Source organism: Nomascus leucogenys, chromosome 14, assembly GCF_006542625.1.
Source record: "Nomascus leucogenys isolate Asia chromosome 14, Asia_NLE_v1, whole genome shotgun sequence".
NCBI lineage: Eukaryota > Metazoa > Chordata > Mammalia > Primates > Hylobatidae > Nomascus > Nomascus leucogenys.
Genome location: NC_044394.1, coordinates 394,436 through 418,784, shown reverse-complemented (window position 1 = coordinate 418,784; position 24,349 = coordinate 394,436). Strand labels below are relative to the sequence as shown.

General features: G+C 47.9%; 2 protein-coding genes across 2 annotated transcripts in view; one reads left to right on the top strand and one right to left on the bottom strand.

Moving 5' to 3' along the window:
* Positions 1-135: 135 nt before the first annotated feature.
* Positions 136-14,773, top strand: ANKRD40 (ankyrin repeat domain 40). Its single transcript, XM_030827675.1, has 5 exons — positions 136-518; positions 7,314-7,462; positions 8,112-8,600; positions 10,884-11,065; positions 11,867-14,773. Exons 1-5 carry the CDS (start codon positions 385-387, stop codon positions 12,011-12,013), a joined length of 1,101 nt encoding a protein of 366 aa, XP_030683535.1. The 5' UTR covers positions 136-384; the 3' UTR covers positions 12,014-14,773.
* Positions 14,774-16,252: 1,479 nt separating this feature from the next.
* ABCC3 (ATP binding cassette subfamily C member 3) overlaps positions 16,253-24,349 on the bottom strand; it is a 57,518-nt gene continuing 49,421 nt past the window's right edge. Inside the window, exons 28-31 of the mRNA XM_030827564.1 lie at positions 24,093-24,251; positions 23,325-23,491; positions 20,512-20,706; positions 16,253-16,840 (exon numbers count right to left, since the gene is read on the bottom strand). Of these exons, the coding sequence (XP_030683424.1) occupies positions 16,732-16,840; positions 20,512-20,706; positions 23,325-23,491; positions 24,093-24,251 (630 nt within the window). The 3' untranslated portion in view covers positions 16,253-16,731. The remainder of the gene's footprint in view (positions 16,841-20,511; positions 20,707-23,324; positions 23,492-24,092; positions 24,252-24,349) is intronic.

Sequence of the window (24,349 nt, the reverse complement as noted above, 5' to 3'; positions counted from 1 at the left end):
GGAGGTCTAAAAATAGTCACTGAATCATGGCATATAATATTGTGCAGTAGTTACATAAACAGCCAACCCGGGCGCCGGAGCCCCGGGTCGGAACGGAAAATATCTGGGTCAGGGTTGTCACACTGAATAGGGTCCCCCGGAGCCGGCCTTCGGGAGGCGCGGCCGGGGAGGAGGCCTGGGCCTGCGGGCCGGGAGCAGCAGGGGCGGCCCGCGGGAGGGAGCGGAAGTCCCGGGACGGGCGCGGGCAGCGGCGCGAGTAGGGCGGGCGAGCTCCGCGCTCCCTCCCCATGGCCGGGAGCGGGCCGCGGCGAAGGCGGCGGCGCTGACAGGCCCCGGGCGGGGCGGGGCAGGCGGGCCTGGGCGGGGGCCTGGGGCTGTGGGAAGATGAACGCCCTCCTAGAGCAGAAGGAGCAGCAGGAGAGGCTGCGGGAGGCCGCGGCCTTAGGGGACATTCGGGAGGTGCAGAAACTGGTGGAGAGCGGGGTGGATGTGAACTCCCAAAATGAGGTCAACGGCTGGTAAGTGGGGAGCGGGGGAGGCCTAGGGTCAGGGCAGCCGGTCCGAGGCGTGGGGCAGTCAGTCGCGACCTGGGCCCAGCGCTGTCCCTGGACGCCGGGCTACGGCGAGGCCTGCCACCTCGGGCCTCCGAGATTGTGCCCACTTGAGGCCAGCCCTGGCCCCCATGCCTCGTGCGGTCGGGAGCGCGTCCTGCCCAAATCCCGGCCCACGTGGTCTCGGGGCAGCGCCCACTGGGACTCTGGTGCCCTACCCCCTTCCCCCGCGCTCCCGGCTCACTTGGTCAGAGCGGTGCTGGAGGCAGTGATTCTCAGCGACTATGCGTTGGAGCTCACCCCGATTCGAGTGTTGCGTTAATTTGCCGTAGGTGCTTCTGGAGAACACATCTTGCAGAGCTAAAAGCATAAGCAACTGAGCAAATATGAATTTTATAAACTAGCACGATTTCCTTAGCCAAGACCAGGAAAAAAAAAAAACACATTTGCATCACCCGCCATTCTGCTTCTCTGTTGTTTCACTGCAACCGATTTGCCTACAGTTGCCTGTTTGAGGGAAGACTCATTTGTTTATCCTATGGAGTACTTTCTTTTCCTTTTCTTTCCTTTTTTTTTTTTTTTTTTTTGAGACAGGGTCTCGCCCTGTTGCCCAGGGTGGAGTGCAGTGGCATAGTCTTGGCTCACTGCAACTTCTACCTCCCCGGCTCAGGTGCTCCTCCTGCCACAGCCTCCCAAGTAGCTGGGAATACAGGCGTGCGCCCCCACAACCCGGCTAATTTTTTTTTTTTGGTATTTTTAGTAGAGATAGGGCCAGGTTGGTCTCAAACTCCTGGCCTCAAGTGATCCACCCGCCTTGGCCTCCGAAAGTGCTGGGATTACAGATGTGAGCCTACCTTTCCCGGCCAGTTTTCTTATTACAATTTCAAATACAGAATGTCACCCAAGACTTTAGATGTCTGCCTGCAGATTGAATTCTTCCCAATTAAATAAGGAGTCTCATCTTAAGATGTTGCTGGTGGTCAAAACTTAAAGTTACTGAATGTGGCATTATTCCACTCTCTGCATTTAAAATTTAAAATTTTGATTCAGGTAATGCTTAGCCAGACTATTTTGCTAGCTTAGAATTAAAGTGAGTAGCACTTTGGGAGGCTGAGGTGGGCGGATCACGAGGTCAGGAGATCAAGACCATCCTGGCCAACATGATGAAACCCCGTCTCTACTAAAAATACAAAAATTAGCTGGGCAGGGTGGTGCACGCCTGTAGTCTCAGCTACTTGGGAGGCTGAGGCAGGAGAATCACTTGAACCTGGGAGGCGGAGATTGCAGTGAGCCAAGATTGCACCACTGCACTCCAGCCTGGGTGACAGAGCAAGATTCCGCCTCAAAAAAAAAAAAAAAAAAGTGAGTTTACATTTTTTTTATTAAGCGGAATCATCCATTTTGGAACTGAAAGGGACAATGGAGAGAGGCTCAACCCCAGAGAATAACTTGCCCTAGGCCACATAACTATTAATATGCTAGCACCAGAACCATGGTTTCCAGACTGCCTCAAAAGTCTATCTACCTGGGCCCTGCGCGGTGGCTCATGCCTGTAATCTCAGCACTTTGGGAGGCCGAGGTGGGCTGATCACGATGTCAGGAGTTCGAGACCATTCTGGCCAACATGATGAAACCCTGTCTCTACTAAAGATACAAAAATTCGCTGAGGATAGCGGCGTTTGCCTGTAATCCCAGCTACTTGGGATGCTGCGGCAGGAGAATCACTTGAACCTGAGCCAAGATCACACCACTGCACTCCAGCCTGGCGGCAGAGCGAGACTCTGTCTCAAAAAAAAAAAAAAGGTCTATCTTCCTGGTGGGACCTGGTGGCTCACGCCTGTAATCCCAGCACTTTGGGAGGCCAAGGCAGGAGGATCACTGGAGCCCAGAAGTTTGAGACCAGCCTGGGCAACATAGCGAGACCCCAGTCTCAAAAAAAAAAATTCTACCTAATTTCTCTAAAGAAAACAGCCTGGACAGCTGTCCAGAAGGCCAGGAAACAGTGGATACTACCTTTTTGTTCTTTTTTTTTTTTTTAACAGGTCTTTGCAAACTTGCTGCTGTGTATGTAACCTCTTCTCAGCATTGCTCTGGTTCAAAGCTGTGAATTACCATTTTGGCACTGGGAGGCGGTGTTGTGTAGAAGGAGCCTGGTCTTTCCTGCAGGTTCTCCTCCATTCCTGCCTAGCTATGGGACTTTGCCCGAGTTGCTTCATTTTCTACTTGTTCCAGAAGAGTATTGTGAGCCCTTAATGAGATGAAGCATAAAATAAATAGCTAACATTTGTTGAACTTGCTTTGCAGCACAGATAGGGTTCTTTTTTTTTTTTTTTTTTTGGAGACAGAGTCTCGCACTCTCGCCCAGGCTGGAGTGCAGTGGCACCATCTCGGCTCACTGCAAGCTCCGCCTCCCAGGTTCACGCCATTCTCTTGCCTCAGCCTCCCAAGTAGCTGGGACTACAGGCGCCCGCCACCACGCCCGGCTAATTTTTTGTATTTTTAGTAGAGATGGGGTTTCACTGTGTTAGCTAGGATGGTCTCCATCTCCTGACCTTGTGATCCGCCTGACTCAGCCTCCCAAAGTGCTGGGATTACAGGCGTGAGCCACCGCGCCCGGCCAGCTCAGATAGGGTTCTAAGTGTTTTACGTGTGTTAGCTTGTTCACAACTACCTGGGGACATAGTTATTGTTCTCTCCATTTACAGATAAAGAAACTGAGGCCCAGAAAGCGTAAGTCGTTTCCTCACTTTGCACAGTGCCCCTTCCCACAGTCATAGGATTGACAGTAACTAGTGGAGCCAGAAAATGAACCTGGTATCTGATTCCAGACCTACCCTCCTAAACACAATGTCTGCCCCATAGCAGGTGGTTAGTGAAGTGATTCTGAGGCAGCCTGAAGAGGCTTCTTATAGGTTTGTTTTGTTTGTTTGTTTGTTTTTTTTTTTTGAGATGGAGTTTCACTCTTGTCACCCAGGCTGGAGTGCAACGCGTGATCTCGGCTCACTGCACCCTCCACCTCCCGGGTTCAAGTGATTCTCCTGCCTCATCCTCCCAAGTAACTAGGACTACAGGTGTGCGCCACCACGCCTGGCTAATTTTTTGTATTTTTAGTAGAAATGGGGTTTCACCATGTTAGCCAAGCTGGTCTCGAACTCCTGACCTCAGGTGATCCGCCCGCCTCGGCCTCCCAAAGTGCTGGGATTACAGGCGTGAGCCACCGCACCCGGCCTCTTGTAGCTTTAATTGGAGGAACTGTCTAATAGGCCCCTCAAACTCAACATGTCCGAGATTGAATTCCAAGTCTCCCCTCATCCCTCTACCACCTCAAGCCTGCTCCTCTGAGTCCTCAGCCTCTCAGGGGTGCTCAGGCCGGAACCCTTGGCACCCTGCTTGCCTCCTGCCTGCCTCCTGCTTGCCTCCTGTCTTTCACAGCCGACATCCAGTTAGCCAATTCTATGAGCTCCACCTTCAGATACAGTCAGAATCTGACTACTTCTCACTAACCCTACCGCTACACCTCTGGTACAAAGCCACCATTGTTTCTCTCACCTGGATTATTGCAATTGCCTCTTACTAGTGTCCTTGCTCCTAAGCTTATATCATACAGTCTTCTTAGTTAACACAGTGGTCAGAGGGATCCTGACTTAAAACATAAGTCAGCTCATTTCACACTGCTCAAAAATGGCTCCTATCTCACTCAGTAAAAGCCTACAGGGTCCCACAGTTTCTATTTCCTGTCCCCACATCTTCACTCCTTACCTCTGTGCTAATCTCATGGGATTTGCCCTTCTGCTTACCTTTTTCCCCTGGCCTCCTTGCTTTCTCTGGAATACCAGACAGTCCTGATTCAAGATCTTTGCGTTTTGTCTTCCCACTCTCTTAAATGCTTTCCCTCCAGATATCACATGGTTTGCTTCCTTACCACCTTCAGATTTTAGTTTAGATGTCACCTTCTTGGCAAGGCTTTTCCTGGGCCCTCAGTTTTAAGTTGCACAATACCCCTTTCCAACCTCTGGCATTCCCTAATGCCTTTCCCTGCTTTACTATTGCTGTCACACTTCACCACCTAGCGTACTGCGTGCTTTGCTTATTTATTTGCTGATGTCTGTTTCCTCTTCTGTAAAATGGGGGGAATGTTGACAATAGTATGACCTCATGGGTTTAGAGGATTAAATAAGTTAATACATGTAATGCCTTTAGAACAATGTCCAACATGTAAAGCGTTATACCTGTGTTAGCCATTGTTGTTTTCTTATTATGAAGCAATATGCCGTGTAATGGAATATAAGGTTACCCTCATAAAACGTACTGTCTTGCATTGCAAAGCAGAATGGTGACTGCTTTCAATTCTTAGTTGCTCAGTAATCACAATTTCAGCACCAATGAGTGATGCCCAGTTGATGAATGACACCCAGTGCCTCAGGTCTGAGATAGTTTCCGACACTAGTAAGATATTCTGACTGCAAATGTAAAGCTTAAGGAGTTGAAGTTCAAAGATAGAGTAATCTATCAATTACATTGGTCACTAATCATTCCCCCACATCAGTTGTAATTCAAGTGTCATGCATAACCCTTGGTTCGTGAAGAACTTGAAAATATTACCTGGCTGCAGGGGCTCTGAGTTATGGCTGCCCCGAGCCACACAGCTCTGTACTGTAAATGATGATCACTAAGGCACAGGGCTGTGGGGGCCGTGCTATGTTGGCTTAACCCTGCTTTACATGGGTGGTAGTTTAGCAAGTTGGTTTGTCCCAGAGTCTCTCAGACCCACTGGTAGTAAATTACCTCCTTTACTCTCCAGCTTGTCATGAACAAGCGATCTACTACTAGCAAGTGAGCATTTTATTTCCAAAAGGGAGCATGTTTTTCTCATCATGCTTCATTCATTTTTGAGGGCTCACTTATCATTATAATTGTTCACTTTTTAAGCCTGTGCCACAGACATCCACACACAAACACACTCAAGGTTGCAGTTTGCCCAGAATCAAGGGTAAATTGGATCCTTCTACTTCAAGCAAGGTCCACTTTATCCTTAGTTTACTCATTTGGTACTTTTTTTTTTTTTTTGAGACAGAGTCTTGCTGTGTTGCCCAGGCTGGAGTGCAGTGGCGCAATCTTGGCTCACTGCAACCTCCGCCTCCTGGGTTCAAGCAGTTCTCCTGCCTCAGCCTCCCCAGTAGCTGGGATTACAGACGTGCACCATCACATGAATTTTTGTATTTTTAGTAGAGACGGGGTTTCACCCTGTTGGGCAGGCTGGTCTCAAACTCCCGACCTCAAGTGATCCGCCTGCCTTGGCCTCCCTAAGTGCTGGGATTACAGGTGTGAGCCACCGCGCCTGGCCCATTCCGTAAATATTAATTAAGCATGTATATGTGCCAAGCAAACACTTCCTTGCCTTCAGGGAGCTTGATAAAGACTCTTCTCTCCCAAACTTAACAAGACTCTTATTTTTCCCAAATTAGCAATAATTTTGTCATTGCATCGTGGAACACACCTTAAAGGAACCTGGATAATCTAATTCTAATGAACCATAATGTAGAATATCACTCTGAGACATCAATGGAATTGCTCCCAGCCAGCCAGACATGGTAACTTTCTGTAAGTTAGTAATGTTAAGCCCAGGGCAAATCAGCTTTTTCCTGGAATCATATAAACTTTCCCGATAATTATACTTCCCAGGTTAGTGAACTAACTAACCTTCACTATTGAACATTTGTTCTAATCTTCATTTCTGTATTTGGCTATAAGAGCTCTGAAGATATTTATCTCAGTTCAATTAGAGAGTTGGTGAAAGAAGACATTTCAAAACACAGGGACGAAAAGTATTTTCCTTCCATAATATACAGTCAGCTTTGGCACCTAGGGATGGATTTAGTTGCCCTGAATCTTTCATTTCTGTTAAGATAGAGTTTTTGCTGGCATGCTGATTATGTTTCTGTACAGTATTAAAATAGTAGCCCTTCAGAGTGTGCAGAATTGCTTCCTCTGTGTACAATATTGAGTGATTAGTTTTACTTAAATGAGTCTGATATGTTAGAAGAACCTGTTTTGAAGAATTTTGGTTGTTGATGTGTATTTTTTAAGTACCTCAGGAATTGAAGTATGTGTGCAGTGCCTTATGTTTACGCAGATGAGGATATGTTTTTAGCCTTCTGGAGGGAACTAGAGAAGCCAACTTTTTAAAAATGGAAATTTGGAAATCCTTTGTGTGTGTGTTAAGGAAAGAAAAGTAAGAAGGAAAAAGAAAGTGAGCAACTGGGATTCAGACAAGAATGTCTGCTGTCATAATAATAATTTAAGTGACAGAGCAAGCTGCTGATAGGAGATGGTTATTAGCCTGATAATATTGAATCTTCAGGTGGCATATGAAGTGAGTTTCCATGGTCCCTGAAAAGGAATATAGCAATAGAAAAATATCTTCAGAGACTGAGATGATCTAATGAGTGATACTGATAGAGTATACTCCACGGTATCATTGGAGTTAGCCAGCCAGTAAGCTTACCTTTTGGAGGCTATTGAAATTAAAACTCCTGGGTTAAGTTAGTTTTTCTCAGGAGCCAGAAATGAAATTTAAAAACAAAATTTAAGCATATTAAATATTTTGATCATCGGCTTTGTGAAAAGTTGAGATTACCAGCCCGTTTACCTGGTTCTAGCTGAACTCTTAACAGGCTTGTGTATACATTATTTACTAATGTTTAGAATCTGAAATCCCAAATCACTTCTCCTCTTTTTCAATCATTCTTTTCGTTGGGACAGGACTTGTTTACACTGGGCATGTAAACGAAACCATGGTCAGGTGGTCTCTTACTTGTTAAAATCAGGAGCTGACAAAGAAATTCTTACCACAAAAGGAGAAATGCCAGTCCAGTTAACATCAAGGAGAGAAATCAGGAAGATTATGGGAGGTGAGTCTGTTTGGAGGAACTTTTGATTTCGTCAGACTCATTGAAAACTTGTGGTATTATTGGCTACATTCTTAATGCTGGTCAAACAACTACTCTATTTCTTTTCTTTTTTTTTTTTTTTTTTTGGGTCGGAGTTTAGCTCTTGTTGCCTAGGCTGGAGTGCAGTGGCGTGATCTCGGCTCACCACAAGCTCTGCCTCCCAGGTTCGAGTAGCTAGGATTACAGGCATGTGCCACCACATCTGGCTAATTTTGTATTTTTAGTAGAGACAGGGTTTCACCATGTTGGTCAGGCTGGTCTCAAACTCCCGACCTCAGGTGATCCGCCTGCCTTGGCCTCCCAAAGTGCTGGGATTATAGGCATGAGGCACCGCTCCCGGCAACTGTTCTATTTCTAAAAGCAAATTACTGTGCCAAGATAGTAATTCCAGGTTGTTTCTGGGGAGGTCAGCATTGTAAGGTTTTATTTTTTTATTTGTAAAATTTAAGATAATGATAAAAATGGTAATCACAAACCTAATGAAATATTCTTTTTTCTTCTGGCCTGACACTGACCAATGTCACATACCGAAAGATACCACTTCCAAAAGACACCTTGTTTTGATAATTTTGAAAGGACTGTGTAAATGTTCTCTTTTCTTCTTTTTAAGTGGAAGAAGATGATGATGATGATGATGACAATCTCCCCCAGCTGAAGAAGGAGTCAGAACTGCCCTTTGTTCCCAACTATTTGGCCAACCCAGCCTTCCCTTTTATCTATACACCCACAGCAGAGGATTCAGCCCAGATGCAGAATGGGGGCCCCTCCACACCCCGTGCATCACCCCCTGCAGATGGCTCACCTCCATTGCTTCCCCCTGGGGAACCTCCCCTGTTAGGGGCCTTTCCCCGGGACCACACCTCTTTGGCACTCGTTCAGAATGGTGATGTGTCGGCCCCCTCTGCCATACTCAGAACACCAGAAAGCACAAAACCAGGTCCTGTTTGTCAGCCACCAGTGAGTCAGAGCCGCTCCCTGTTTTCTTCTGTCCCGTCCAAGCCACCAATGTCTCTGGAGCCTCAAAATGGGACGTATGCAGGACCAGCGCCAGCATTCCAGCCATTTTTCTTCACTGGAGCCTTTCCATTTAATATGCAAGGTAACCCCTCATCAGCAAACAGCCTCTGCAACAGGGGAGTTGGTGTCCAGAGGGGTGGGATTTAATGAGGTATTCTGGGTATAATTACAAACTTACAGAAACATTACATGACTAATATAAGGAACCCCCTTTACTCAAATTCACAAATTGTTTACCTTTTGCCCTTTTACCCTGATACCCTTCAGTATTCTTTCCATTATATCTTTCCTAAGAACAAGGATATTCTGTCTTTTTTTAATTGAGATGTAGTTTCGCCCAGTCAGCCAGGCTGGAGTGCAGTGGTGTGATCTTGGCTCACTGCAACCTCTGCCTCCCAGGTTCAAGCAATTCTTCTGCCTCAGCCTCCCAAGTAGCTGAGATTACAGGAGCATGCCACCACGCCTGGCTAATTATTATTATTATTGTTATTTTTTTGTATTTTTAGTAGAGATGGGGTTTCACCATGTTGGCCAGGCTGGTCTCAAACTCCTGACCTTAAGTGATCCGCCTGCCTCAGCCTCCCAAAGTGCTGAGATTATAGGTGTGAATCACCGCACCCAGCTGGATATTCTGTTATACAACTACAGTACAAATGACCAAATTTGAGAAATGTAATATTGAGCTAATGCTGTTCTGTAATCCATAGACCGTGTTTAAATTTTGTCAGTTGTCTCAACCATTGCCTTTTGTATTCCCTCATCTACTATACGTACTGTCTGTACTATTACAGAAATAGTACTATCTGTACTATTGATATCTATCTGGGCTATCTGTACTCCTCTGCCACCTGTGCCCTGCCCAGGATCATACGTTGCATGTAGTTATCATGTCGTTTTAGTTTCCTTTAATCTGGAATCTTTACCCCTTATCATTTTTGATCTTGATCTTTTTGAAGAGTCCAGGCCAATTATTTTTGTGGGATGTGATTTTCTATCATTCTTTCTCTACTTATTAGTTGGTATTTTACTGTAAAGAAGGGCTTTCCCTTCTCCTTCATTCATATCAGTATCGACTCATATATTCTTATTTTATTCAGTGGGTTATAATCTGTTACTATCATTTTTTAATTATTCAAATTATCCCAGATTTGGCCAGTGGGAGCCCCTTCAAGCTAGTTCTTATGTCCCTTTCACGTGCCTTCATTGTTCTTGGAGCACTGCCTTACTTTCTGGGGCAGCAAGATGTTCCAGGCTCAATAGCATAACTTTTCCTGCCCCAACCCTGGAATCAGTCATTTCTCCAAGAAGCCCTGGTTCTTTTTGGTGGAGAATGGTATTTAGGGCACACAGCAAACTTGCCTCCCACTTGGGCCCACCGAGAACGGTATTCAGACACCAGGATGTAGGCACTGGGTGTCCTCATTGCTACAGGTATATCATTTCTTCTAGGCCCGCTGAGAGCACATAGCCCGGAAAGATATCAGTATTTCTCTATCTGTGTATATCTTTTTGAAAATATTAAAAACCACAAGTTCATCCTGATTCTTCCAAATCCAGTCAAACACCATAGGGTGCAGCTAGTCTTACTTTTCCTTTTTTCCTAGAAGTAACTCTCTCACTTCCTGTTTTTGAGGAGTTACTACTGTAGGTGCTAACAGTGACCTGGGCTGCCACAAGGGATTCATATACGGGGAACAAAGCAGAACTGCCAAATGTACAGGGTGCTTGACTCGGGCTGTCTTGGCAGCCAGGTTCAGAATAAAGGAGCAGATTGCTTAGATCCCAGACCTATGAATAATAAGCCAAGACCCCTTCCTCATGAAGGTGTGCTACATTCAAATCAAGTTATACTTTAGCTTTTATTAGTAGCTTGTCATTTGGCTCTTTTACTGTCTTTTTTGCAAGGAGTTTCATATTTTACAAATACCTTTAGGTCCATAATTGTTAAATCTTTTCAGGGTAACTCACATCCTGCCCATGCTTCTTTCGAACCTTCTTCCCCCTTCCCCTGTTCATGTATAGTTTGATACCCAAACCTGTTCTTAAGACTTTGCCTCCTTAGCTCCAATGGCAGAAGTAAATTATCCTTCTACATAGCTGGAATGGTTTCCCCTGCCTTGCTCTTACTTTGTGAACCATAGCCTTAGAAGTACGGACGACAATGCAGGAAACTGCCCCAGCAGAGGCAGAACCAGGCCTGAGCAAACCCTCCTGGCTGCACTTGGTTTTCCCACCAAACAGGTCTGTTAATCATGCACAGACCTTTGGCATGATTAAGTATAACCATCTTCTGGAAAAGATCTTAAACAACATGGGCTGTGCTGTGCCAGAACTATTCATTAACATTTCCCCTTTTTTTTTCTAGAGCTGGTACTCAAGGTGAGAATTCAGAACCCATCTCTTCGAGAAAATGATTTCATTGAAATTGAACTGGACCGACAGGAGCTCACCTACCAAGAGTTGCTCAGAGTGTGTTGCTGTGAGCTGGGTGTTAATCCAGATCAAGTGGAGAAGATCAGAAAGTTACCCAATACTCTGTTAAGGAAGGTAAGAAAAGTCTGTTAAGCATGAATGGCTGCTTTTTGCATTTGAAAAATACCTAGCTCCCTCCTTGGTTATATGAGGTAGTTGAGGGAATAAACAAAGAATAGAAAAGGAGCAAAGAGTGGTTTTCTAAATGTAATCATTTCCTTCTACTGAGTCCATAGAGACGCTGGCTTTTTTTTTTTTTTTTGGCAAGTTAAGTGAAGCAGTGGAGTGGAGAAGGAACAAAGACATCTGTAACTGGTGTTTGGCCAGTTACAGTCTTACAAACTAGTGGTAAACACCATTGCATTCAGACCAGCCACACTGGCATTTTTGGAAGTTGATACCAGAGAGAAGTTTCTGAATTATCTTCACATGTTCCTATTTTCGGTTTCTGTAGTGATCTGTGAGGATTAACTTAGCGCACTACTAGATGTGCCTTCTGTTTTGCAAGTGAAGGACCAAGTTCAGTTACAGAGCAAATCCACATAGATGCATGTGTGGGCCTTCATACATCTCTGGGTTTTTGACATCAGGCTTCTGGCTTCTCAGGGCACCTGGGAAACTGATCTGTGCATTGCCTGTCCCTTCGCGGTATGTGCTTATGCTGTCGCAGCTGCTGAGCTGTTTTTAAGGACTTCTACTTTGCAACCCAATCATCCTGGGGCCTTAGTTGCACTATCACTGACAGCCTGCCACAGGGATTTTTTTTTTTTTTCTTCTAGGTTTTGAAATAAGACAAGATACTGGTATCAATGCAGTGCACCAAACATATGGAGACAAGTGGCTCCTGCTAATCTGTTTAACATATTTTTGTTTTAGGACAAGGATGTTGCTCGACTCCAAGATTTCCAGGAGCTGGAACTGGTTCTGATGATAAGTGAAAATAATTTTCTGTTCAGAAATGCTGCATCCACACTGACTGAAAGGCCTTGCTATAACAGGAGAGCTTCAAAACTGACTTACTAATGCAGCAGGGACTTTTATCACTGAGTATTATGACAGTGTACATCACCTCTGGGCCAAGGACAAGCCATTGATCTAAATGCCTCGGATGCCCGGGAGGGCCTCTGGTGCCACTGCATAGTATATACTAACGTCATTCTGCCAAGGTAGGAAGCCCCTGACCCCCAAGCAGCGGTGCCACTCTTCCAAGCCTCTTGGTGCACAATAAACCTATTGCTTGAAGCTTTGAACAGCTGAGAAGTGGTCTGGAGAGGCAGAAGCTGAAGGTTCTATATCCAGTGTGTTTTATGTCCAGAATGTAAGAGAGTTGTCTAAGCAGAAGCTGAGAGAGAGCGGAGCCTATTTCTAGCCACTCCTGTTGACAGTGCACCTGAAGGGCTGGGATGCGTTTTTCTTGGTGTTGCATGCTCACAACTCTCCTGACATTGGGAACTTATGAGAGGAAGACTGGGGAAAGCACAGATACTGGACAGATGGATTCTAGTGTGACTTGTGACTGTGAGGTTTCCTATAACGTATTTATAAATGTTACTCAGGTTAAAAGTATTTAAGAATACAGTTAACTAATTGTAAATATGCTGTTAACCAAAAGAGCTTTCCCTCCCTCACTTTTTCCTTTGTAAACACTCATGACTGCTTCTGTCTCGAGTCGTCTCTGCATTAACTCCCCTTCGTGGTCACTAGAGGGCCCTCTGATGCCTTCTAAAAGAGCAACTGCTTTTTTACAATGCCCCCACCCCCACCCTGCCCATAGAGACAGGGTCTCACTATGTGGCCCAGGCTGGTCTCAAACTTCTGGCCTCAAGCGATCCTCCTGTCCTTGGCCTCCCAAGGTGCTGGGATTACAGGTGTGAGCCACTGCACCCAGCCCACTTTTTTTTTTACTCTGACGTGATTCCAGTCATCTGTGTGTGTAACTGCATCCTATGAGAAGAGCACAAATATTGCTGTTCCATGTTCTCCACTTTCATTTTCCACTACAAATGAAAAGCAATTTTTGAGACTGAATCTGTTGCTACTTTAAAGGTTATTGTGGGAAACTGAGCTAAAGGAGTTAGCATCTTTATTTTTGTATCAAAGATAAAGGTTATTTTGAAATTATTAGGGTTTTTACACAATTCTGAAATCTGTTGCTTTTGTAAACAAATTGTTTGATCTTAGTGATCCCCCTACCACCACCAATTCACTTCACAAAGTCAGTTATGAGTCTACCAGACTTTGTTCTGAAAAACAGAAACAAAACACCTGATTAAACTCTTGAGTATGGCATAGGAATTTTTTAAAAGAATGCATTCAAGGATTCTTTTCCTTTCCTTCAGTGTCGTTAATGTTAAAAGAGCAGCCACTGTTTTGTTGAAACAAACAGCTTAACTTCAGAAATAAAAACTAGCACACTTAGACAAACAGGAGAGCAGGGGTTTGAAGCCAGCTGTCGAAGGGCATCCCTGCTGTCTTAAGAAGCTTTTCCCCATAGTGCCTATAGTTTCCAAAGAAACTCAACTTCCTAACTGTGTTAACTTAATTTTATTAGAACACTACAGTTGAGTGAGAATGTGCAGAAGATGTCAACAGAAGAGAATGTTGTGCTAAGATAATGGCTTCCTGCTGCTGCCTAAATGCTGAAATGAGGTTGAGATGTTTTTCAAGGCTAACTTCATGGAATCACTCTGTTTAGTGACTTAATTGTATCCCACCAATTACTGCTGGTGACTTACTCACCCTTGTACAGTGTTTGCATAGCAGAGTGAAGGTTACTTATTACCCTCTTTCTCTCAAGTGCTCTAAAGAAGAAACCTCCCTTGTGTTTCTTTTTTTTTTTTTTTTGAGACGGAGTCTCGCTTTGTTGCCCAGGCTGAAGTGCAGTGGCGTAGTCTCAGCTCACTGAAACCTCCGCCTCCCAGGTTCAAACGATTCTCCTGCCTCAGCCTCCCAAGTAGCTGGGATTATAAGCATGTGCCACCATGCCCAGCTAATTTCTGTATTTTAGTAGAGACAAGGTTTCACCATGTTGGCCAGGCTGGTCTTGAACTCCTGGCCTCAAGTGATCCACCTGCCTTGGCCTCCCAAAGTGCTCCGATTACAGGTGTGAGCCACTCCGCCCAGCCCCTCCCTTGTGTTTCAACCAGTTGGAAGTGAATTTAACTAGATGTAGTAACCTTTTTTTTTCTTTGCTTCTAAAAAAGTTACAGTTTACTGATAAAGTTAAGTCTGGTTCTATCCTAGAGGAAATAAATTCACTATTAATTCATGTCTTAAGTTACTTGGGTTGAAACACTTTCAGCCACCCAGATTAATTAAAGTGGAGCAGTGGAGGCCCCTGGCTGGGAGATGGCCTCCAGAGGAGCAGCTGCAGGGCATGTTCTGGGCTTAGCGACAGAGGCAAGCAAGGGACTGGTGTCTCCGGTGAGAGGTGGGTTTGATGTATCTCTGCCCTATGCTGGTCTCTCTTCTCCTTTATAAAATCCTCTGTGGTCAACTGACTGCTGCGTATCGCAGTGGAATAAGACTGCACAGTTGCCAGTAGGTGAGTTTAAAGTCTTAATCTATGCATTCAGAGAAATATTTTTATATGCTTTGTGTAATTTATAACAAGGATTTTTTTTTTTTAGCTTTGTTAACTGTGAATTCACCCCTCCTCCTCCACTGCATATTTAAAGCATGTGTTCACACTGTGTGTAAACATTCACTGAAGATTTTTTCTTTGTGCATTGCTGACTGTTCAAACATAACAAGTATTATTAAAATTAAATATTAACTGACCGATCCTATACGCCTTCATTTTGGCTTCCTAAACAGGACTATAGTTCTAATCATAGGGGGTTCAAATTGTTGGACAGTCCCAGAGACCAGAAGCTCTGGAGGAAAATTAGAAGGGCCCTCTCTCCACCTGAGCCTCCTCCACATCCTGCTCATACCCTGTCAGTAGCACCTGGGGACGGATATTTTGTGCGGTGTCTTTCCTTCCAGTTCGCAGCAGTCGGCTTCATGTCCCTGGAGTAGCTGAGCCAGTTAGATGGAGGTCACCCCTATGAACCACATTTTCTGATGATCCTATTTACCCAACTGAGCCTCTCCTTTGGGCTGTCAGCACCTGTCAGGGCCTCAGTGAGCTCAGAAGCAAACTCCCAGGACAGGGGAGGAAACACAGCCTTATACTTCTGGATCTTTAGCGGAGACTGATGCTGAATGAGTCTGCTTTTCTGTTGGTTCAGGCCAGCTAGCACCTCACAAAGCAGACGTCAAGCCAAATTGGCCTAATAAATCAGAGAGCATAGCAGAGACCTTTTCTTAGCACCAAGGAGAGGCAGAATAATTTGGGCATTTGTGCTTTCATACTTGCTTTATCACAAGGATGGAAGTCATCTCCCATATACTCATAAACATCCTGGGCAGAAACAGCCTGCCAAAAAAATGCGATTAACCTTTAACGAATAGTCCTGCAGCACAGGCTGACCCAGAGCATATAGAAAAAACCAATCAAAGGATCCACCTCCATCCATATCTACTGCAAACCATTTAGGGTTGGGGAGAAAACCACCATCACCCACAGCCACTCACATCATACCAAGACAAAGAGGAAATGAGAGCGAGACAGAGGAGACCAGAACACTTAGGAACAAGGAGAAGAAATCCATTCCAAATAGAAGGCCTGTGCCAGGTGGACTCTGACCTGCAGAAAAGAAACTCTTTGTTGGCTTGCTCAAGAAAGCAAATTTAATTCACCCTCACATCTTGTCTGTCAGCCTGGGAGTGCGGGTGCCTTGTCTCTGGGCAGGAGGTGGCCTCTTGGCTTCTTTGTGCTCACACATTCAGCTCTGGCTAGACTGAGGAAAATGAATGACTTGGAGGCCTCACTGGTTATAGGAACTGTCTGGAACAGACTTTGAAATGAGCAAGGAAGTAAAAGCATCATGCACTTCTCAGTCCCTAGAGAAACGGGCCTAGAGGGCTGAGGGATGACATGAACATGGAGGTGTTCACAGCAGCTTTCCCAAGAGGCCCCAGGTCAGATTTCAGGGCCTTTCTCACCTTTTTACAATATCTGCAACAGCAGAGCAGGAGCTACTGGCAATTACCCAGGGAATTTTGGCTGTGAAGGCAATATTTGCAGCCAAGAGCTCTTGGGTCTGAGGTTCAGGTAACTACAACCATGTACATGTGTAGAAAATCTTCCTCTTGGCCTCCTCCAAAGATCCTAATCCCCAAACCTTGTGAACAAGCACAAAAAGACTAGTGTATACATATTGTTGACCACGTAGCTTTATTTCATCAGTATTCCATTTTTAATGGATTCAGGCAGCACCCCAGAGTACAGGACTGAGTTCCCAGCAGCTGTCTTCTGTTCAGGAGGAAAAAGCTTTTTATTAAAAAACAAACTAAACTTTAGAAAATATGAAAAATCAGAGGGAGGACAGAGGTCATTTCATAAAATCGTTACTTGAAAACAGTGCAGTGTGCAAATAACACTCGGTTAGGAATCGGGAGACTGGGGACTAGTCTAACTGGCTCAAACTAGCTGTGACTTTAGGCATGTCATTCACCACTTGGGGCTCATTTCCTCATCTAAAGCATTCAGCAGTTACCCTGTAAGGCACTTTACAGGTACAAAATCTTAAGGTGCCCCCAGTGTTTGCATCAAGTCCGTTCTGCGGACATATTTGGTGTCATTTCCTTCCTGATGAAAACCAGGAAAGGCCAGGAGGAAATCTCAGGAATATATTTTAGGCAAGTCCAGCATCTCTGGCCATCCCGTAGAAGATGCCTCTAGCTGCAATGAGGTTGGCTGGAGAATCAAATTCAGCTACTACTCCTTTGTCCAGGACCAGGACCCTAGTCAAAAAAGAGAGAAGTGGTCAGGTTTCCATCAGCCTTGACCTGGTCACATTGTCCAATCCTGCTCTTCTGGGTGCTTGCTCAGGCCCACAGTGACATGCCAACCCACCCAACACAGCCGCCGCACCACATGTGCACACTTGCAAGGCTGGTTATTTTAGCCATTCTGTTGGTTCTGGCAAGTGAAGCGGTTTCTGGGATCAAACACAAGGTCCTATTCATCTCTGCTAGTCGGGGCTCTGAAAACCTTCCCTAATGAGCCCTTCCCCTTGCCGGGGTCACAGGACTTCAGCAGGCTGTGTGCAGGGAGCCACGGGCCTGTGCGCTGGGCTCTGTGCACATCCATCTGCTTTGTGTCGGCTCACAAAAGCACACGGCAGGAAACCAGCTGCAGCGAGGCTGACACTGGAATCTGGGGCTTGGGCTGCAAATCTGGTGGCTGCTGCTGCTGCTGCTGCTGCTGCTGCTGCTGCTGCTCGGTGGGTCTCCAGCTCACACACAAACAGCCAGGCCTGGGCCCAGGGTTAGAATCTCCCACCAACCACTCACCAGGTGCACCTGGTACAAGGCCAGTGGGCTGGCTCCCCCAGGGTATGGCAGAGGGGAAAGGGCTCTCCCCAGCCTGGAGAAGTGCTCCTCCATGGGAGGGGGCTGACTGCATTCTGATTCTCAGCCTACTGGGCTCCCAGATGTGTCCTGGGAAGGACTGTGTCTGTGACATCACTGCCTGGCCACCGCCCCCCGCCCCCATCCCAACCCTGACTCCAAAATCAAGGTCTTCAGTGGCTTTTGATTGCTCTTGGGTAAGGACTGAATGCTCTCCCACGGTCCTCAAAGTGCAGCAGAGTGCGGCCTGTTCTCCACCCCCATCTTGGTTCTACTGCCTCCCTCCCATGCACTCCAGCCTCCTGTACTCTCCTGCCTTGGGGCATGTGTTATGTCCTTTGCCTGCAATTTTCATCTCGCTTCCTACCTTATTGCCCCACCTCAATCCTCCAACTCTTATTCATTCTTTCAGGCCTAGGTGGTGCATCCCTTCCTTAGAGGAGAAAGTGCCCTGGTCACCCTGTGTGCATAGCCTTTTTCTGGCCTGCACACACAGGCCTTTACTTCCTTCCTGTGGGCCCTATTTACACATGATTATTTGATTAATTTCTGCCTGTTCCACTAGAAAGAATGAACTCCCAACCTCCAAGGTCCATCCAAGCCCCCCACCCTAGGGCTGCTGGTGAATGAAACAGTTTTGGTTAGGCCTGGGAACAGGTCCTCTCAGCCCAGCCCTGTCCCTCCTCCAAACCCAGGGCTCAGCACTTCCTGCCCACCCTCCCTTCTCCTAGTGGGTCCTAAATGGGAGTGGGGGGTGAGGGTAGGAGAGGGATGGAACGGACAGAGGGTAGCATCAGGCATTCTCAGCTTGGCTCCCAAGACACTGCTGGCTGCGTGGGGGTACTTCCAAGAGAGACAAGGCCTGACCCGTTGCCTTGTCCATGGCACCCTCCCCACCGCACCGTCCTGCAAGTGTTTCTTGAGTGAATGAAGGCTTGTTGGGGTATTCCCACTATACTCCTTCAAAGGAGACTTGTCTGAGCCTCCTGCCTCCTCCTCCCCTCTAGTTTCTAGGGAGCGCAGCCTGCCAGGCCAGGGCCAGTTCACTCCCGTGAGGCGTGGGGCTTCTTTTTTTTTTTTTTTGAGACGGAGTCTCGCTCTGTCGCCCAGGCTGGAGTGCAGTGGCGCAATCTCGGCTCACTGCAAGCTCCGCCTCCCGGGTTCACGCCATTCTCCTGCCTCAGCCTCTCTGAGTAGCTGGGACTACAGGTGCCCACCACCATGCCCGGCTAATTTTTTTTTTTTTGTATTTTTAGTAGAGACGGGGTTTCACCGTGGTCTCGATCTCCTGACCTCGTGATCCGCCCACCTCGGCCTCCCAAAGTGCTGGGATTACAAGCGTGAGCCACTGCGCCCAGCCTCCCGTGAGGCTTCTGAGTCACCCAGCCCTCTCTCCTCGACCTCCAGCACCACACCTTGACATCTGGCACAGTGAGGGAGTGGTCTGCCTCTCCAGGGAAACCACAAGCTTCTGAGGGCATGGCCCCTCCCCTCATCCTTGGAGGGCCTAGTGCAAGAATTAGAGTAAGGGGCTGGGGAGGACACTGTCATTTCTCAGGATCACCTGCAGTTTAAATATCTTTCATTGACTTTTTTTCTTTTTTTTTGAGACAGAGTCTCGCTCTGCACCCAGGCTAGAGAACAGTGGCACAACCTCTGCCTCCTGGGTTCAAGTGATTCTCCTGCCTCAGCCTCCTGAGCAGCTGGGACTACAGGTCCCTGCCACATGCGAGGCTAATTTTTGTATTTTTAGTAGAGATGGGGTTTCACCATGTTGGCCAGGCTGGTCTCTAACTTCTGACCTCAAATGATCTGCCTGCCTCAGCCTCCTAAAGTCCTGGGATTACAGTGTGAGCCACTGTGCTGGCTAACTTTTCTTTGAGACAGTGTCTCACTCTGTCACTCAGACTGGAGTGTACTGGCGTAATCTTGGCTCACTGCAATCTTTGCTTCCAGGGTTCAAGCGATTCTCTGTCAGCCTCCCGAGTAGCTGAGATTACAGGCACGCACCACCACGTCCAGCTAATTTTTGTTTTTGTTTTGTTTTTAGTAGAGACGGGTTTCTCCATGTTGGCCAGGCTGGTCTCGAACTCCTGACCTCAAGTGATCTGCCCTCCTTGGCCTCCCAAAGTGCTGAGATTACAGGTGTCAGCCACTGTGCCCAGCCCTCATTGACTAAGACAATCCCACAAAGCATCATTTTCATTTGAAACAGGCTCAGAAAGGTTTTGCAAATTGCCCAGGGTCACACAGCAGCCTGGGACTCTGAGCCCTCTGGCTCAGACACAGTGCTCTCCCCACAAGGCTCAGCTCCTCATGGTGCTGTCAGGGTCCAGCTGCCACCTGAGTTGCTTCTTCATCTGCGACCAGAGTGGCTGTGAGACACCAATGAGGTGAGGGACATGCAGGCACTCTGCCAGCAGGTTTCTCAGGAAGTGATGGGACTTAGCATGAAGCCTCCAGTTCCCCTTACATTGCCTCATGGAGGAGGCAGGATGCAAGTGGCCTGTGCACAAATACAGTGCCTGTGGAGCCCAGTGTGCCCTTCCCCGTGTGTTAGAAAATGTCATTGTTGAGGCTGGGCGCAGTGGCTCACGCCTGTAATCCCAGCACTTTGGGAGGCCAAGGCAGGTGGATCACTTGAGGTCAGGAGTTTGAGACCAGCCTGGCCAACATGGTGAAACCGTCTCTACTAAAAATACAAAAATTAGCCGGGTGTGGTGGTGCATGCCTGTAATCCCAGCACTTCGAGAGGCTGAGGTTGCTGTGAGCCACTGCACTCCAGCCTAGGCAACAGAGGAAAACTCTATCTCAAAAAAAAAAAAAAAAAAAAAAAAAAGAAAAAAAAAATGAAAATGTCATTGTATACCCCAGCCCTGAGCCCAGGCCACCCCACTGTGGTCTGCCCTTTATCCAGATCTTGGGAAACTCTGCTCTGCCTGCCATGCCCTAGCAATCCCAGAAACATTGCCTTGTTCAGATAACCCTAATCTGCCCTGCCCATTCCTGATGCCCCAGGTGGCCCCACCAGGTTCCCCATTGCTCGGGTTTCCATGTCCCACCTGGTGTAGTCCATGATAGTGTTAAGCCGGTGTGCGATGGTCAAGATAGTGCAGGTATCAAACTGGGTGCGGATGGTAGACTGGATGAGGTTTTCAGTCTCTAGGTCGATGGCAGCTGTGGCCTCGTCTAAAACCAGGATGCGGCTCTTGCGGAGCAGGGCTCGGGCCAGGCACACGAGCTGCCTCTGGCCCACGCTAGGAGTGGAGAAGGCAGTCATTTCCAGCTGGGGGCCTCCCACCTGCCTCTGGGCCTCATTCCCAGACCTGTTTCACTCCTCAGCAGCCCAGGACTGGTATTCTGTCTGACTTCTCCCATTTCTGCCACAGGCCAGCCCTCCAGAACGGAGCAGAGGTCTGGACACCCTTGGGATAATGAGGGGCCTCGGGGAATGAGCCAGTGCTAAAAGGCATTGTGAAATCCCTGGTCTGCTCTTGGCACCCTTGGCCTCCTCTCTTGGTGCTTTCTTCCCCATCCTTGCTTTTCAGCTAGTGCCGTGATGTTTCTCTGCTTCACTCTATCAGCCATTTACACCTTAGTAAGAACATGCTTGCATGGCTCTTCTCGGATATTTGCAAATAGGCCACACGATGCCATCTTGCTGAGCCTAATATCACACAATTCAGGCAGTCACCTCCCACCCCAGGGCTCTGCTTCAGGGACAAGAAAAGGGCAGGGCAGAGGAAGACCCGGGGACTCTTTGTGTCTGGTCACTGAGGAGGTAAAGGAGGGGCAGGACACACGCCTTCAGCCTCCTGCCCCGGAAGCCAGAGCCGGCAGACAAAATGAGGCTGTGCTCCCAACCAGAAGCCACAGCATCCCCACATCCAAGGACAAATACCTCAGCCCTTCCCAAAGGCGTGAGTCACCACAGCCGGAGTAAAGTCCAGGCTCTCTCCCTGGCCCATTCCCGCAACTAATGAAGGTTTTGGCAGCAGAATGAGCCGCCGGATAGAACTCAGGGCTGATTTATGGTGGAACTGGCACAGGACACAGGTTATACTTAAAGTGGCTACAAGCTCAGTGAGGGAGGAGGGGAGCTGATTTCTGTCTCTGATCCCGGCGTGTGTCGGGGTGGGGCTTGCTCTGGCGGAAGTGTTGAGAGCAAGCAGGTGAGAAGAATGGATCAAGCAAGGGACAGTCATGGGGCACAGGGTCTGGAGAAACCATGTTTGTCTGCCAGCCACCCCCACGTGGTTATGTAAGTGAGAGCCAGTTAAGATACCTATTTAGTCTTAAGAGCTGCCTGGGTGGCAAGGGAGTCCCACCAGTTGTCCAGGTGAGGGAGGTGGCTGTGATACAGCAAGGAAAGGTTTGGGACAGAGCCGGAGTCCCCCCTCTGCCCCTTACCAGCTGAACTGCTGCGGGGAAATCATTTCAAACTGTGGAGGCTCGTCTCTGGCCCACAGGACCACAGTAAAGATTAAAGGAGAAAGTGGAGGCCAGAGTGCTTTGAATATTGTTAAGTGCTGGGCAAATGTAAAGTTTTTTTTTCTTGAGACGAAGTCTCGCTCGGTCGCCCAGGCTAGAGTGCAGTGGTGAGGTCTTGGCTCACTGCAACCTCCGCCTGCAGGGTTCAAGCAATTCTCCTGCCTCGGCTTCTCGAATAGCTGGGATTACAGGCGCCCAACATCACGCCTGGCTAATTTTTGTGTGTTTAGTAGAGACAGGGTTTCACCATGTTGGCCAGGCTGGTCTTGAACTCCTGCCCTCAAGTGATCCACCTGCCTTGGCCTCCTAAAGTGCTGGGATTACAGGTGTGAGCCACTGCGCCTGGCCTTATTTTAGTTTTTGAGGTCTGGGGAGGATGCAGGGGTATGGACTGAATATAAAAATGAAAATAGGGAGGAGGAGGAGGAGAAGAGGGAGGGAAGGGAGGAGGGGAAAAGCTGACATTTCACAGGAGCATATCCAAGCGAAGCGCTTTTCCTGTCATCACACTGACCCTAACACTGCTCTGTCCAGGTGATAGCCACTGGCCCCATGTGGCTGTTAGCACTTGAAATGTGACTAGTCCAAATTGAGACATTCTGTAAATGTGAAATATACACTGGATTTCAAACTTGTACGAAAAAACACAAAATATTTCTAATACTTTTATATCAATGATGTGTTGAAATAATATTTTAGATATATTGGGCTAAATAAAATACGGTATTACAGTTTATTTCACTTGTTTTTCCTTTTTAAAAAGTGTGGCTATGAGAAAAAAACATTAGTTTCATATGCATGGCTTGCTTTGTTTTTTATTGGGCAGCATAATGCAAAGAGGTATGGACTGTTATTATCTGCCTTTTAGAGTGAAAGAAAAGTAGGCACAGAGAGGTTAAGCAACTCGCCCCAAATCACACAGCTAGCACAGGTATAGGTATCTCCAACCTTTAGACTCAGTAAGAGGTGACTACTGGCCCCTCCGATGCATAGCCCAGTGGCTGAGGACATAAAATCTGCGGCTGTAAGAAAGCCCTGGAGGGGAGAGGGCTTCCTCAAAGGGTTTTGGAATCTCCCAGAGCTGGTTCAAATCCCAGACCTGCCTTTTCCCAGCTGTGCAACTTAGGTCAAGCCCTTTACCATCTCTGAGCCTCAGTTCCCTGACCGGTGAAGTGGGATCATGGACCACTGCTGGGGCTTGTGTGAGGAGTCGGCGGGGCAGTACACCGTGCCTGGCACACAGAATATGCTCAATACAAAAGGACGGCCCTGTGCACATCCTGGCTGGCCTCATCTCTGTGTCACTGGTGTCAGGTTTCCCAGCACCCACCAGGTTTCCCCAGGGAGGGTTGCAGTTCCTGACCTCTGCACTCCCAGTGTTTACCTGAGATTCTCCCCGCCCTCTGAGCACTGGAAGTCCAGGCCTGCCGGCTGGGAGCTCACGAACGTGTGCAGGTGGGACAGCTCCAAGGCCCACCAAATGTCCTCCTCTGAGTAGCTGCCGAAGGGGTCCAGGTTCATGCGCAGGGTCCCCGAGAACAGGATGGGGTCCTGGGGATACAATATGGCCTCAGAGGGAGGCAGCTTAGGCCCTATAAGGAGCCACGGGCCCCAGGTCCAGGGAAGACGAGAGGGATTAAGGTGGCAGCATTCCCACCCTGTTTCCAGCTCCCCAGAGGAGACAATGGCCCAAGAGATAGAAAATTGCCTGTAGGGGAGTGATAAACCTCAGCTTTGCCAATCACGAAGCCCTCTGTTGAAGCAGGAACCAGAGCCACTAATCTGACTCCAAAGTGTCCACTCGGCAGAAACAAAAAATACCCCGGAGGAGACAGAAAAAGTGAAATGCAATTAGAGCTGCACAAAAAGACCAGGACAGAATGTCTCGGGGAAAGGGGTTCTTGGAGGGGTCCTTCCCCATGTGCTGGCCCAGGAGGTCAAAGGACAAGGCCTGACTGGGCAGGGTAAGTCTGAGCTTTCCAGATCCGTGACGGGTGGCTCGCCGATGGCTCTGCTTCCTGCTGTCTGTCCCTCCCCACCTGCCCAAGCCTCTGAGACCGGGGTCCCAGTCTCCATCCCAAAGCTACAGAACAAGGTGGGGCCTGCCTCCAGGGCCGTTGGTGAGTGTGGCCAGCCCACGCCAGGCTCCTACCTGTGGGATGATGGTCAGCTGAGAGCGCAGGTCATGGAGGCCGATGTCTGCCACGTTAAGGCCGTCAATGCGGATTTCACCCTTTGCCGCCTCCAGGATGCGGAACAGGCAAAGGGTCATGGAAGACTTGCCAGCCCCAGTGCGGCCCACAATCCCCACCTGGACGGGGAAGGGAAGGGGCTCTCAGGGGGAAGCCGAGAGGTCAAAGGCGCGTCTCCAGGACTCCCCTGGAGGCCGAACAAACATCTGGCTGGGGC